Source organism: Schistocerca cancellata, chromosome 7 (assembly GCF_023864275.1).
Source record: "Schistocerca cancellata isolate TAMUIC-IGC-003103 chromosome 7, iqSchCanc2.1, whole genome shotgun sequence".
Taxonomy (NCBI): Eukaryota; Metazoa; Arthropoda; class Insecta; order Orthoptera; family Acrididae; genus Schistocerca; species Schistocerca cancellata.
Window position 1 is genome coordinate 279,601,614 of NC_064632.1, and position 15,994 is coordinate 279,617,607.

Genomic DNA, 15,994 nt, shown 5'->3' on the forward strand with positions numbered 1-15,994 from the left:
ACAAGTGTTTATACTCTTTAAGTGAATATTAATATTAAACTAAAATAAATTATTGTGTTATATATATATATATATATATATATATATATATATATATATATATATATATATATATATATATATATATATTGTACTAAACTTGTAAAAAAATGCTATGACGTTTGCAAAAGACACCAGTTGGTGTCTCCATGCAAAAAAAATACAATAAATAAAATAAAATAAATAAATAAAAATAAATGTTGTTTTGGTAATCCTAGTGGGAGAGTTTATAGTTGTCTGTGAATTATACATTGAAAGAAAGGTCATGAGATTTTGTTTCAGTTTTCTCTGGATATTTATGTTGAAGTTTGCCGACTCCCTATCTGGGCTTGTGTACAGGCAAATTATTATTGTTCTTAGTGATGTTATTTCTGTAGCTGAAATTTAATGTTCCCAAAAACGACGTCATGCCTACTTTGCCACCTAGTTCGCCAGACATGCATCTCATCCAAAATTTATTGGACATACTCGAGAGGTCAAATTGTGCACAAAATTCTCCACTGGACACATTTTTGCAATCACGGGTGGCTACAGAGGCAGCATGGTTCAATATTTCGGCGGTGGACTTCCAACGACTTATTGGTCCATGCCACATGGAGCTGCTGCACTACGCCGGGCAAAAGGAGTTCCGACACTAAATTAAGAGATACACCGTCGTCAACTCATTGTATTTCTATTTGTAATTTTCCGCAACTGTTAGAACTACATGTATGGATATTTAAATGCAAATAAATACATCAGTGCTTGCGTTAAACAAACAGTGGCGTGTATTAGAGAATAAAACAGCTTCGTGCAATGGACCTTCCATTCTGCGAGTCGGCAGCCTAGTTGATTGACGTGTGGTATATTTGTATTCAAGGAATGCGGCTTGAGTAGAGTAGACTATGATTGACGTAGATTTTCTCATATCGATAATGCCTATTTAGTTAGTTAGTTTCACTTCGATATGGTCGAATGAGAGTTCTGTGATATTTTATATTTGGAAAGAGGTTCTCCAGAAAGATATTTCGTATGTCCTTGTCGTCTGGTTGGTAGAAAGATGGCGAAGGCTGTTTCTAATTTGGTGCAGCGGGCTCCAATATGGGCCAGAGGTATTAAGTTGTTAATGAATACGTTTTAGATTTATTAAAAACTGTTTTTTCATTCTTTTCGGTTGGAAGTGTTTTACAGAAGGTGGCAGGTATATACAGACCATGTACAGAAAGTTAATTTAGAATTCCTGCCGGAACTTTGTTGTAGAATATGCACAGCCCCGGTTCCAGACGTTCCTGAAATATGCCCGTGTTGAGTTGACACCACCAACTCCTGGCGAATTCCCACAAGTTGCTAGTGGCATACAGAAACTGCTCAGCGGTGCCCGAACTGGACGATGGAAGCAACTGACAGTGAAGGTAAAGATTAAGAACAAAGCTCACGGTTCAGAACACAGTTGTTTTTTTACAGTTAAACCCAGAAAAAAAGGGTTGTTTTTTCTGGATCGTGTTCGAACGACTACAAATGCTGTAGCCAACGTAGAGCTATTGTGAAATTGTTTTATTCTAGCAGTCTAAAAACAGTTTTTTTCAGTAGTGTGGAGCAGGTGTGTGTAAAAAATAAATTCTTCATTTTAAAATGTGTGGTAGTCTCATTTGTTTGTCATTTATCCTAGTAAAAATTTTCATGTACACACTGTTTATGCAGCAGGACACACTTGCTGCCGTTTCATCTGTATTCCACGCCATTTGGTGATCTCTCATGGTTAGTATTTGTTAGGCCTGCTGGAAGAGATATGTAGGCATTTGGGTCCAATGCTGAACCTCTGTGTGTCGGTTAGATGATGCACTACCATTTGCAACAGCAAGTAGTATTGATTTGTGGCCGTGGCATATTGTTTGTATATGTCATTGCTGATGTAGGGGCTCTACCTATAACTTGCTAGTCAGAAAATTCTCATAATACAGTGATTCTGCAAATACCTACAAGTTTATTTGTGAAGAAAATTCATAGAGGTCCTACATAGAGAGAATATTGACAATGAATAGTTATTTCCTGTTAGCTGCTTTAACGTTATTATCTGTCCATACAACAAGCTTACTTCTGTTGCAGTTTTTCTAGCACAATGTGACATTGTTCATAACATATGTACATACTGCATCAGTATCTGATTAGGAAAAGATCTATACCTTCAGAGCGTAATGCAGGCAGAATAAATATAACGACATAGACCAAGGGAGGGAAAAACCCAAAGGCAAATTTTTTCAAATAGTATTGCATCGTGGGAACAAATTGTAGCCAAATTTGAAGACAAGTATTTCCCAGCTTATTTGCAGTTGGCAAAAAAGGGTCAGAAGAATAAGACAGCTACTTATGCTTGGAAAAAGCCCTCAAGATGAACTAGGAAAGTCAGAGCTGAGTTCAGTATCAGAACTGAAATTGCCAATGTTCATGAGCACATACAATTTCTGATGAATTTTATAATGCCGGTTAAAGTGTACATTTACTAAGTACCATTTTGAATAAAAAGGTCATTTTCAACATTTTCAAAGAAGTGAATCTCCTTTCTCTGAGTGAAAACATTTAACCAGGGTTTTGACCTCAATTTTGGCGGGCTGCCGGCAGATGCATGACGTGAATTTGAGCAATTAATGGGGGAAATTAAAAACAAATGTTTGAATGAGACTTGTGGTTTGTGATTTAATGGTACACAGAAGTGCCAGAAAATTTTATACTGCTTTGAATATAAGTGAAAGGTTGTGCAGTGAAAATATACATTTTAGAGTCTGAACTTTCATTTCATACAGAATCTTTATCTGTCAAGCATTCCTGTTCAGGACCTATTCTCCCTCCAGCAGTTGATGGTTAATGTTTTTGGCATTTGCATTTTAAGAGACAATACGACATTTCATTACCTATATTGTGAAGGTGTTGCCAGCAAAGGTTCTAACCAAGTGTCCACTTTCTTGTATCACTATCTCACCATGTGCATCCCCAACATACAAAAATTGTTCATCTGTTTTTTGATAACTGTCCAGTGCAAACCAAAAATCACTGTTAATAAAAATGTCAGGCTTTCATGGATGCTGGAAATTTTCAGGAAGTAGAGGTATTCTTTCCTATCAGGGGACATTTTCTTGGCATTTGATAGAGCTTTTGACAAAATCAAGAAACTACTGCCAAGAATTCAGAGTATATGCTATTATGGATTACACTGAACTTGTCATTTCGTAGAGTGCAAGGCACCAATTCTGTATATAGGTTGTCTCAATAGATGAAATCTTGGGCTTCAGGTTGTCGTGGATGAGGCTTTACAAGAGGACAACTCATTCATGAGAAATAGTTAATCACAAAAGGACTTATTCAGCATTTAAACATTTCATCAATTTGTCTTCAGTGATGAAATATTTGGGGCTTAACAGGATGCAGTATGATCAGGGGTTTAAATACCCACACAGTCAGATTAGGACAACCTCGAGTTTCTCGATCCAGTATCAACTTCCCAGCTGTTTGAGCCTATTCAGATGACTATATTCCTGTCAAAATAAAGATGATAGATGTAAAGAAGTCGGATGCTGACATAGTGTAGGAAGAACATGTACTTGAATTATGGAATAGTTTGTCAATTGCCAACTGCTGCAGGAGCACTGGACACACAAGATGATTGATTTGTGATTTCCAATATTGACAAACATTTATGTACTTGTTCATTAAACAGTTTGTTTGTATGATGTGAAAGTTTTAAGATTTTTCTCACTTATTCAGAAAAGATCTATGTCCAAGAAATATTCAGCTCTAGTGAATAAATACACACAATATTTGTGAATATAAGAAGTGATAATGATTTATCATAAAGGTATCTCTCACATGATTATTGCAGAATATTAAGAAAATGCCTTTCTACATTTTTCTGAAAAGTGACAGATGGACATAGGACCCTTCTGAAATAAGCAGTTCATTTGTGTACTGGATTTTATATGATCATAATTTTCTTTCTATCTTATACTGTGAATAATCATGTATTTTTTTGTAAGACCTCTGCATCAAGTTATGAAGCTGTATATCTTAACAAAGATATATAACTATTCAAAATATCTGACAGCAGGAAATTTATGACCATATACAAATCTGGTATATAAATATGGTACAAAAACTGAATGCAAGGAAACCAGGATCAAGTTAACAAGCTGTTAAAATAGGACCAGCTATAAAATCCCATATAAAACACATACCTGTACATGATATGACATCAAGAAAATAGCAATCACACATGCACTATGTTCATATGTTATTAACAACTTAATGTTGTACTAGAAAATGGCAACAACATGAAATAAGCTTATAGCTTGAAGCAATAATAAAGTTTAAGCAGCTAACAGGAAATAACTTCATTAAAATGCCATACTGCTACCTATATTACACAGCAGGCCCTGCAATGTGGAGATTGTGTTCAAATTTGATTCAGTCACAAAGCAATGTTTATATGCTTTCAAAATGTCTTAAATGTGGAATGGGTGTTATCAGTCTTGAACATAGACCTCAGGCTACAGTACAGATCATTTGTCACACCCATCGTTTGATATTGATTCATTGCGTTTATGTTCTCACAGCCAAATTTGTAACAAACCTAGCCCTAAGGCTACTCTGCATAAGTATTAGACACTGTCACTCTCATCCAGATTATCTACTGCCTCAAATAATTATTCATATTGCTTGTTAAGTTCCTGAGTAAGACAGCAAATCCCATGGGATAGTCTGTGCTTACAGGTGTCTCATGTGGACAGATTTCCATCGATATGTTTGGAATAATAAATTGCACATGTTTTTGATACCATGAATAAACATTGAACAGTTCTTTCCACCACAGAAGTCAGAATATAACATTGGAAGGTACAGAAGTAACTAGATTATACTTCTTTATGGGTTTCACAAAAGTGGGCGTTATTTTGCGAGTTGTTGAAGTCAACAGGATTACTAGAGACTGAGGTATCACCTGTCTGCATTGACCAATGACATCACTATGCCTAAAACCCCCCATGTCAAGTGTCCACTAGTGCCACCAAAACATTGTGACATCTGCAAAAATACAAATACCACATGATCCAGTATACTGACTACACCCAATGAAATTAGCAGGGCAACAGTGGGGCAAAGGGGGTTTGGGGGCTGTAAAAAACTAAAAATTCAATAATAAAACCAATGCTCATGACTCAAGACACTAGAGGGGGGGGGGGGGGGGGGACAAACACACGAAACTGCCAAAAACTGAAACCTGGCAAAACCATACAAAACACACCACACATAGTATCCCAATCCACAGTTAACCTATATACTCAACTGTGGACCAGGGTACCAATACCCTCCCCAAACACACACGCTGTGGCATGATGCCGTGACACTACAGTGTGGCGTAGCACAAGTACATCACTGATCAAAGCAAATGGATGGTATCTGACAACCAAGTATTCTTTGTAATACAGAATAAGTACAGGTAAGCGAATTCCACTAAGGTCATAATACACAGAAATTACCCTTTTCAATACAAATGACGCACATTTTAATAATTGTATGGGTGTTTCCAGTATACTAATAATTAAGTGTGGTACCTCTATAAATTTCCATGCAATAACATAAATGAATGGACCTACATATTTTGATGAAGAAAGTTTAATAGTCATTTTAAGCAAGAAAAAAAACTAATATCCTCGTGGCATTTTCTCACAACTCACAAATATCGTCAGGTTTTTAAAATACCACTTAAAATTTCATTACCACTTGAAGATGAATTCCATTATTTGTTCTGAATGAATGTAGGAAATACCATTTCCATGTAATCTAAATGTTGTGGCATGTAGCTGATTACACATGTGGAGACACATCACCTTAGTTTCACTACATTCTTCTTCATCCAATCGGCATAGACATAAATAATAAATGTTTTCTGGTAGAATGCACTTAATGGAGTCTGCAGCTCATCAGTTGTGCTCTGCTGTTGCCAGTTTTCATTGGTCATAGCCCATCAGGTGATAGTGTAGAGGTAGCCAGTGAGAATCTCTTAATCTAATCATGTCTTTTTCTGAATATCATGATTTCACATGTATAATCATGATTGATAAAAATATTTTGCTATTTTTTGGTGCTAAATCATGAGTTCCAAGCTTCTGTTTAGGTTGGGACTTGAAGCACATCTTAAATTGTTGCAAGGGAAACAGAATACCAGCCGCTTCATTTACAAAGTTTACCAGCAATGTGATTGGCCACCCACTCCACTTAATGATTCATTGTGTTCTCTTCCCATTATTCATCTTGGGAACTGTTACCAATTACAGATGCAATGAAAAGGCCATGGGATCCAGAAAAGCACTCAATGTTTTCTATTTCTGTGCTCTCTACCCTATTATGCATGTGTACCTTGTTGAACATCATGTTCAGTAGCTGAAACACTTTGATAAGTGAGGTTAAAAGTCATCATAAGCATCAGAGTACATGTCATTGTTTTGGCTTTCCTTTTTGTTGGATGAATTTTATCCAAAATCGATTCTAATTTGGACTAACAAGTGAAGTTACCCTGTAGACAGGTATCTGTGTGAACTTCAGAATGACAGTTTGTTTGGGATATAAAGTTGTGCAACAGCTGGTTGCAAACTTTTCAGTTGGACACTACTTCGGTGACCCAAAGCCAAAGACAGCTGTTATTCCCAAGCGATCACCAGTCTAAGTTGTAACCAGGTGTGACATTGCTTAATTCTGGTGATCGGATGAGAACCGATGTAATCAATGTGGTGAGGCCGTTGGCTTGGAGGCCATGAATTTCTTGTGTGACTTCTCATCTTTTTGAAAAGGCATCCTCGAATTCTGATGCTACATCAGTTGGTATAAACAGGATCGTTTCTCGTTTTATTACACCTAAGAGTTAATAAGCAGCATGTTAATGTCTGTGTGACCCTGTTCTGTAAAGATAACATTTGTTTAGGGAGATGTTGTTTTTAAAGTAACTTTACACATGTGCAGTTGAAATGCATTAAGATATCTGCAGGTATTATTTTACAGTAAACAGTAATTCTGCAAAGAAATGACAGGTTGATATTTTAGACTTAAATGTGTGTGACATTTTTCATTGCTTTAAATTGATTTGAGAGATTTCCCTTAATCAGATCTGTTCCTCCTATGTGAATAGTTTTTACCATTCCTCACTTATTTATAACATACTGTAAACTTTTACATTATTTTTCTCACATTTGTCAAACAACTAGTGAGTAATTGAACTTCATTAATAAACAAAACAATTTGCTGCTAACAAAAAAGATATCTATGATAACAACCCTGATTCTTTAAATAATATTCCCTCTGAAAGAGCACTGCAGTATTCAGTCGATGGTAAGAGTACTTGTTGCCATCATTTGTTAAAATTTTCTATTGCTGTTGTCACTTCATACCTGTAACTTCCCTGTTAGACAAACTTGATCAGTTACCGAAGTCTTAAAAAATTTGATATTTTAGAAATACAAGGTTTGCCTGCAAGGTAATGTCACCAGTTCTGTTCTGACATTCCCGTTGAGCAGTGTGGCCTACCTGCTTGGGCTAACGGGTTGTGGTGGTTGTGGTGGTGGTGGTGGTGTTGGTGGTTGTTAGCTTCCCAATATGACCATCCTCAGTGTCCCATGAGCTCTCAGAAAGTCAGCAAATTCCCAAAATGTACCTCTTCTTGGTGGTCCAGTTCCAGTTACAATGCAACATTCACTCTTATCAACAATTACAGTCTGATTCTGTGTGAAACATGGGAAGTCTGTGGTTAAAACATTTAAAATGATTGAGCACGCATTTATTGATGAATGCCTCTCAAAGTAACAGGTGTTTCGGTGGCACAAGGCACTTCTGGAGGGCTAGGATGATGTTGACAACGAAACATGCTCTGGACCCACTTAAAGATTGAAAGATGAAGACAGTATTATGAAAAGGATAGATTGCCACTCACTATATTGTGGAGATGTTTAGTCGCAGATAGGCACAACAAAAAGACTACTAAACAAGTAAGCTTTTGGCCATAAAGCCTCCTCCTTGAGTAGACAACGTGAATGTAGTCTTTTTCTTGTCTGTCTGCGACTCAGCATCTGTACTGCATAGTGTATAGGAGTCTATCCTTTTCATAATATTGTCATTATTCCTTCCTGGATTTTTCAGGGCATGAAAGATGACAGTGTGACTTCCATGCATTACTTTTGTAGAATGAGTCTTCACCTGACTCTGGAAGTTCCCAAAGCCATGGACCATAAGATTGTAACCAAATAAGTGCAGACAAAGTAAGTACATACAAAAAGGTTCCAAAAATTTTGGACAACCATAAATCCAGTTCTGTATTCATTTGTGAAGGTCACCATGTCTGTACGTGAGCAGATCCAAAGTGAAGGCAATATTCATTATCTTTCTCAGTGCTAGTTTTATCATCAACCAAGAGCTTATACTTGCTGGACAGACTGTTCAGAGGCAAAGGTGCTCAGAACACTGGAAAAAAGTCATGGATGCCAGACCACATGTTGCCGGTTCCTGTAAGAACTACAAAGACAACTGGCCTAGTGGTATCATCTTTTTGGTGAGGGATTATTTGATCAAAAATGATGTGGCAAGATTCCCTTGGCCCCTCTACAGTCCTTACCTCACTTTGGCAGAGGCCCTTCCCCCTTGGATCAAGACATGCTTAGAAGAACACAGTTTCGAACCATTGACAACTTAGAACTTGCTGTTCATGTGCCTGAGAGGAAATTCTAACACAAGCCTTCCAAGGTGCCTAAAACACTTGAAAATATCAATTGCAAAAATGTGCTGATAAAAGTATGTTCTGTTTTTATGCATTGTTTCATTTTAATCAATAAATAGTTTTTATTGGTTTAGTGACATTACTTTCTGGTATAACTTATTGACTGTGAAATTTAATTTTTGAGCTTCAATCTGATGCAATAATGGGATGCCTTCATGGGAAATATTTGACACACAGTTCATGGGGAAAATGTGTGGAATGTTAACTTCGTGGAGCTTGTGAAAGTCAATCATAAAATTTGGGTATGTTTGCTGTATCTTACCCAAAAATTTCAGTGTTAAAAGATTACAAATAAAAACAAATTTTATTGTTAGATATGTGAAATGAAATGTATCTTTGAAGTTCCAATGAAGACTGGAACCAATGTTTATTATTGGCATGGTCAAACAATGGGAAGTAAAGGATGGAATAACAATGTGCAAAGGATAGTTTGCTACTCACTGCGTAGAGGTGCCTTTGAGTCACAGACAGCCACAATGAAAAGTAATGTGAGAAATATTTCAGCTTTTGGAAAGTCCTGCTTCAGAATAGAAAACTCACATTCAAACTACTACTAGTTACTTGTGCACGGCCTGTCTCCAGTTGCTAAGGTCAGACAGTTTAAATATTTCCAGCATTATTTTTCATTGTCTGTATGTGACTGAACGCCTCCTGTATGTGATGAGTACCAGTCTAGCCTCTCCATGTTGTTGTTACTGTTGTAACAGCATGATCAAAAGATGACTTATATGTAAATCAGGCCTGTTTCATTTGAGTAGTTACATAATTGGTTAATTCCAGTTTAATACTGAATTCTGTCTTCAGAAATTGATTTACTGTGTAAGTTCGTAACACTGTCCCTCCTTCCAGTCGTTGAACGAACCTCAAAATGTGAGGTATTGAGATCACTGATTGCGGAATAGAAAAACTACAATCACTTAGTAGTGGAAAGGCCTCAGGACCAGATGAGATATGTATAAGATTCTGCAAAGAATATGTGAAAGAACTTGTTACGCTTCTTGCAGTAACTTATCATAGATTGCTTGAGCAATGAAGGGTACCTAATGATTGGAAGGAAGTGCAGGTCATTCTAGGTTTTTAAGAAGGAGCATAGGGCAGAAGCACACAGTCTGTTGTAGAATTATGGAATATGTTTTATGCCTAATAATTATAACATTTTTGGAGAATGAAAATCTTCTTGATAAGTCAATATGGATTCTGCAAACAGAGATCCTGTGAAACTCAGCTCGCTCTGTTCCTCAATGAGATCCACAGCACCATAGACAATGCCACTCAGGTAAATGACTGTGTTCTTTGGCTTCAGGAAGGCATTTGACACCCTATTTAATGTCTTTGCAGATAGAACTCAACACATCGCTCTTAACAGAATAAAATTGACAGATGTAAAGGTAATTTCTGGAGTACCCCAAGGAAGTGTTACAACTGTTACTGTTTACAGTATATATAAATGATCTAGTGGAAATCATTGGATGCTCTTTAAGGCTGCTCAGACCATGTGGGTGTCTATATAACAAAGTAGCAATGCCAGAAGATAGTAACAGTTTGCAGAATGACCTCCATAGAATTGATGGGAGGTGTAAGCTCTGTAAATAAATGTTACCTATTGCACATACATGGGAAAAGTAGTTCACTACTGTAAGCTACACGGTTGATGTCAAACCACTGGAAACATTATCTACCAAAAAATATCTAGGAGTAACTATCCTGAAAGACTTAAAGTGGAATGACTGCATAAAACAAATAGTGGTAAAGGTAGATGCCAGACTCAGATTTGTAGGAAATGTACCTCATCCACAAAGGAAATGGCTTATAGGGCACTTGTTTGACCGGTTCTTGAGTATTATTCATCTATCAGGGATCCCTACCAGGTAGGACTGATAGAAGAGAGAGAAGATGCAACAGAGTGGCGCATTTCGTGATGGGAGCGTTACAGAGATGCTCAACAAACTTCGTTGTCAGATATTACAAGAGAGGAATTGTGCATTATATTTTGAGAGAGCACTGGATGAGTTGGACAACATATTACTTTGCCTCCACATAATGTCTCATATAAAGAACATCAGGAGAAAATTCAAGAAATTAGAGCCTATGCAGAGGCTTACCGACAATTGCTATTCATTAGTGGAACAGGGTTGGAGTGCTCAGTTAGTGGTACAAAAGGACTAACCATCACACAACATTAGCTGGCTTGCAGAATATTATGTAGATGAAATTGGTGTGAAATCAGATTTATTTCACTGATAATTCTGAAGTACCTTATTAAGAGCTGCCATTTTCATAAAAATAATAAATGTGCCAGAAGAAAGCATACTTTCTATGCAAAGAACTTTGTAACTTAGGTTCTGGCAATACATGTGGTAAATCTGAGTTTTTCAGACATCCATATGGAGTACTATGCATTAAGATTGCCTTAAATTTGTAAACTTGCCTCTCAGAAGTTGACCATGAAACACACTTTCAATAATAATTTCAGGTAGTTGTAATGATAGTTGATTGTATACTATAACAATTGAATTTGCATATTGGGTATACAAACAGTAATGCACATTTATATTAGTAACACAAGTATTTTTTTTAATTTATGCTGGATTTTGGTCATACATTTAATTTCTGTAATAAAGACAGCAGTAAATTTCATTTTTTGCAGCCCATTTCCGTGTAAGCACTGAGACACAATCATTTTTTGTGCATCTCCTATTTCGCCATGAAATAGATTTATTAACATTGAATAGGAAAAAGACTTCCTAATGTTCTGCACAACATTGGGAAGTGTTTTCCTATTAATATTATGTTCTCCAAGCACTGTATTTCTAGTGGTAATTTGTGAAGACCTAGATAGTGTTAAAGAAATAGAAACATGTTTTTTGAAGCTTTATCTAATTCTAATTATGATTTTGTCAGGTGGCAGTCTTAATATAATGATTGAAAGGGTTAAAATGTGGAGTGTGAAGACAGAGTAAATGTAATCTTTTTTGACCATAAAAAGTATCTCTTCTGGGCAAGGTGAAGCGAGGGCTGTTTCGTCAGGTTTGCGTCGCTATATTTAGGTTAGTCATAGCACGGAAGATGGGATCTACAAACTGTGTTTCCACTCTGGAACAGTGGTATATATTTCCATGTTGTCATTAAACAAATGGTCTTTCTCCTCTACTCAATTCTACAGCTGTGGAAGCCATTTGTTTTATAAAAATGTGTCCAGTTCTGCAAGCATTCATTCAATAAGCTCTTCCAGATTCTGTTTTTCACTTCATTACCATTAAAATTAAAAGTTGCTACAGTGTTTGTATCCTAATAGTACCCTTTTAAATTTTTCAGGAAGCGTGGCTTAATACTCTTGTCACTGTGGAAGTTTTATGTTGGTTCTTCGTTGGAGAATGTATAGGAAAACGGCATATTGTTGGTTATAAAGTGTAATTCCAAGCACTATTCCTGAAGTACATGTAGTTCTAAATTGTAAAATGTGTATTAAACTCTGTAAAATAATTGCTTGTCATAGTATGAACTATACTTGAGAGGACTGTGGAGAATTGAAAGTTTGTGGTTACAGAGTAATTGGTTGCATAGGTACAGAATGCACTATTACAATTACTTTAAGAATTGTGAAATATTTTGATTTGGAGTGAGCAGTTATGGAATACTGATGGATAACATTTTGTGAAATAAATGTTTCAATTCAAAAAAGTGTGTTGTCTTTCTTACCTACACCCACTTGTAAAACTAGTAATGTGCTACTGAAATTGAATATACACCATAAACAGTGAAACATTTTGAAAATTCAGTTGCTATTTGTGATAGGAATACTGCTGTATTCAAATTGTACTGTTGTAGTTACGCCTTTCCACTTTTCTGGTTGCTATTCTTTAATGTCTGATGGTATCGTGGGACAAAAAGTAGACATACCAGGATGAACAATTTTACTTTTATAGGATGGTTTGGTGTGTACTACCCCAGAAATGTCCACCTAACAATACAGATTGCTTTTAGGTTAATATATTGCATTGTTTCAAACCATTTGGCAGTAAGTTAGAGGCACTGCCACAGTCTTTCTTTAGAATATCATCAGTGTTCACAATGCAGTGTCCTTTGCTATGTCACTCAAATAATTATGAAGTGAACGTCAATCCACCAACGTGGATAGAAGCTAACACACGGCTCAACATGGTCAGTATCAACAGTATTTCAAGAAGGCATTGGGACACTGTCTATAGGTGCCATGAAGATGAACCACTGGACATTCTGCAAGTGACAGAAGTTACCATTCTCTGGATTCAGCACTAGAGAAGAGTCAGTTTAATGCAAGTGAACCTTGAATTATTGCAATGCACAATTGTCATACTACTGTTAAGTAATGTTATGTTTCTGTTAATAAATTGTTGCTATTCCATGTTGTCACTTCTGTTGTAGCATTGCCTAACACTATTTGGACCTGTGATGAGGCTGTATAGATGCTATACGCAGCAACTCTCCATCAGTAACTGCAGTTACTTAAGATAGTAAGAGGTTCTCTTCCTGCCACCTATTTGTTTCACTCAGGTGTATTTGTTGACTACAACAGTAAGACAATGAACTTTGTGGCTGAAGGCAGTTATGTATGGAGCATTCAGAGCACAAGGGAATCAAGCTACAATAAGCAAGTTTTGAAAAAATAGACATAATTTTTGCTGAATAATTAATTACAAGGACAAGCTGACACAGTTTTAAAATGTTTGAATAACAGAAGATATTTTGAATAATGTATTCTCATACTGAAGGTGGGTCAGTTTAAGTGCTTTTTGCATGTTACCTTGAACAAAATCTAAAATTTTGGATTTCGTTCTTTTGTGCAGTGAATGTATTCCAGCTGAATCTTCTGTTTTATTCTAGTCTTCGGGTGTTATTAAAAAAAAGATAAAGAAAATACATTTTGGAAGATACAGTTTTATTCCTTGTGTCTGCTTATAACAAATATTTCCAAATGGGAACTTATGCAATTCATATTTAAAGGAAAAATTTATTTACCTTCATCTGCTTGCTCTTCCAAAGTCAAGGAAGCTGTTGTGACAGTGTTACTTGGTAGGTTCCTGAAAATATATAGCAGTAAGTCTTCCATGCCATTTTTCTTTGCTTTTGCTACTGGTCACAGTTAGATATGAAGAGGATCCTGCTGGATGTTATGCAAGTCAGCTTCGTGAAATTGCATGTCAGGATTCAGAGACTGCTTAAACATCAGAGGAAAAAGAGATTATATTTCATAATGTTACTATCTTGTAGCCCGCCAATTGATACTATAACCATTAACCATTTCTCTATTGTTAAATCAGCATGGAGATATTTGCTTTTCGAATCCTTCTCTTGATTGTGATAGTTTTGTTAAGATGGGATGGGAGCAATATGCTCAATAACTTTATATCATCAATTTTATAGGCTGCCTTCATCCTACCACAACCAGCCAGTACACTAAAAACTTCATATTTACTACCTTATACCACTGTAGACTTTCCTAACTAATTTGAAAGGCATTAAACACTTACAACACACCCTTACAGATTGTCCCATGTATCTTGATGAGCAGGCTGTCCAAGAGATTCGGGTAAAGGATAAAGTGCCTTGTCCGGTAGCTCGCAAGTTACAGGTTAGTCCCAAATCCTGTGTTCTCTTGTCTGGCACATATAGTTTTGTTCTTGTTACCCCCTCACTCCATGAAGGACATGGCCACACAGCCATGCGACCTTAAATTCAGCTCTGAGGTTGTGAAATCGCCCAGTGCATCACCATCCCCGTGCGCAAAAAACCGAAAAACTGTCGCCTCAAGGGGCGAAGCCACCAGCTACATAACCAATAGGCAGGAAAGGACAGGAGGAGTACTCTCGTGAAGATTTCCTCCGTCCCTCCAGACAAACACCACCTTCCTCTGACCAGTAAGGCTTGAAGAAGTCAAACCAAAGGCAAACAGTCTTCTCCTTTGCCAACTCAAAGATCCTGTTTGACAGTGTTGCCATGTGGTACCTTAGCCCGGCCAGCCTTCTGAAAGCAGGTTGATTTTAATCAGCATTCCAATACACCATATTATTCCCCACTCTTTAGGTTACAAAACCCTATTTTTTAACAAAATCTCCATTCAATGCGACAGTCATATGCCATCTTACTGGGAGAGCCTGTATGCCCACATGGTACCATTCTATAGATCGTCAGAGCACCATCTTGCTGCATCAATAGCCTCCCTGTCATCCTGTGGAGGAAATCCTTCATGGTGTCAAACAGGTTGAAGTTGGAAGGTGAGAGATTCGGGCTGAAGGGTGGATGTGGAAGAACAGTCCTATAACTTTTATGAGCTGCTCTTACATGCACAGACTTGTGAGACCTTGTGTTATGGTAAAGGAGAAGTTTATTTGCATTTTTGTGGTTACGAACACACTGAAGTCGTTTCTCCAATTTCCTGAGGGTAGCACAACACACTTCAGAGTTGGTTATTGTACCATAAGGGAAGACATCAAACAGAATAGCGCCTTCAGAGTCCCATAAGAACATCGCCATGACTCTAGTATCTGGGGGGGTTCAGCTTTGAACTTTTACTTCAGAGGACATGGAGGTTGGTGCCACTCTATGGACTACTGTTTTGTTTCCAGTTCAAAGTGATGGACCCATGTTTCAACACTTGTGACAATGTTTGACAAGAAATTGTCTTGATCAGCATTGTAATACGCGAGCAATTAACACACACGGTCCTTCGTTTCTCTTTATGGTCCTCTATTAGACGGCAAGGAACCAAGTACACAGAACCCCAACCAGTGGATGAGTTTGTCAGCACTACCAACAGATTGTCCAGTTGAGCAGTGAGGTGTGTGTTATCTGTCGATCACCTCAAATGAGAGTGTCTGGATGTCCCATCATTGCAGGAGCTACAGCTATGTGCCGTTGGCCAGCATGCGGTAGATCAGACAGATTTGTGCAATCTTGTTCCAATTTTGACAGATACTTAGCCCAACTACTCACTGTGCTTTTGTTCACTACCAGGTCTGTGCTGATATTCTGCAAGTTCCTACGAGTATCTGTGAGCCTCTGGTTTTCCCCCAAAGAAACTATATAACAGCTTTCTGCTTGGAATGCATGTATCTTACAGATGCTATTTTGAGGCCATGTATAAAACTATAGGGGCTGAAGCAAGAATGTCCCACAGAAAATTCTGCA

The 15,994-nt window shown here is 37.2% G+C and overlaps 1 protein-coding gene across 1 annotated transcript; it reads left to right on the forward strand.

Annotated features, from left to right (window-relative positions):
* The first annotated feature begins 981 nt into the window (after positions 1-981).
* Positions 982-12,491, forward strand: LOC126092376 (ATP synthase subunit g, mitochondrial-like). The gene is made up of 3 exons (XM_049907934.1): positions 982-1,130; positions 1,279-1,430; positions 12,143-12,491. The coding sequence occupies exons 1-3, from the start codon at positions 1,079-1,081 to the stop codon at positions 12,239-12,241; spliced, it is 303 nt and encodes a 100-aa protein (XP_049763891.1). The 5' UTR covers positions 982-1,078; the 3' UTR covers positions 12,242-12,491.
* The last annotated feature ends 3,503 nt before the right edge of the window (positions 12,492-15,994 follow it).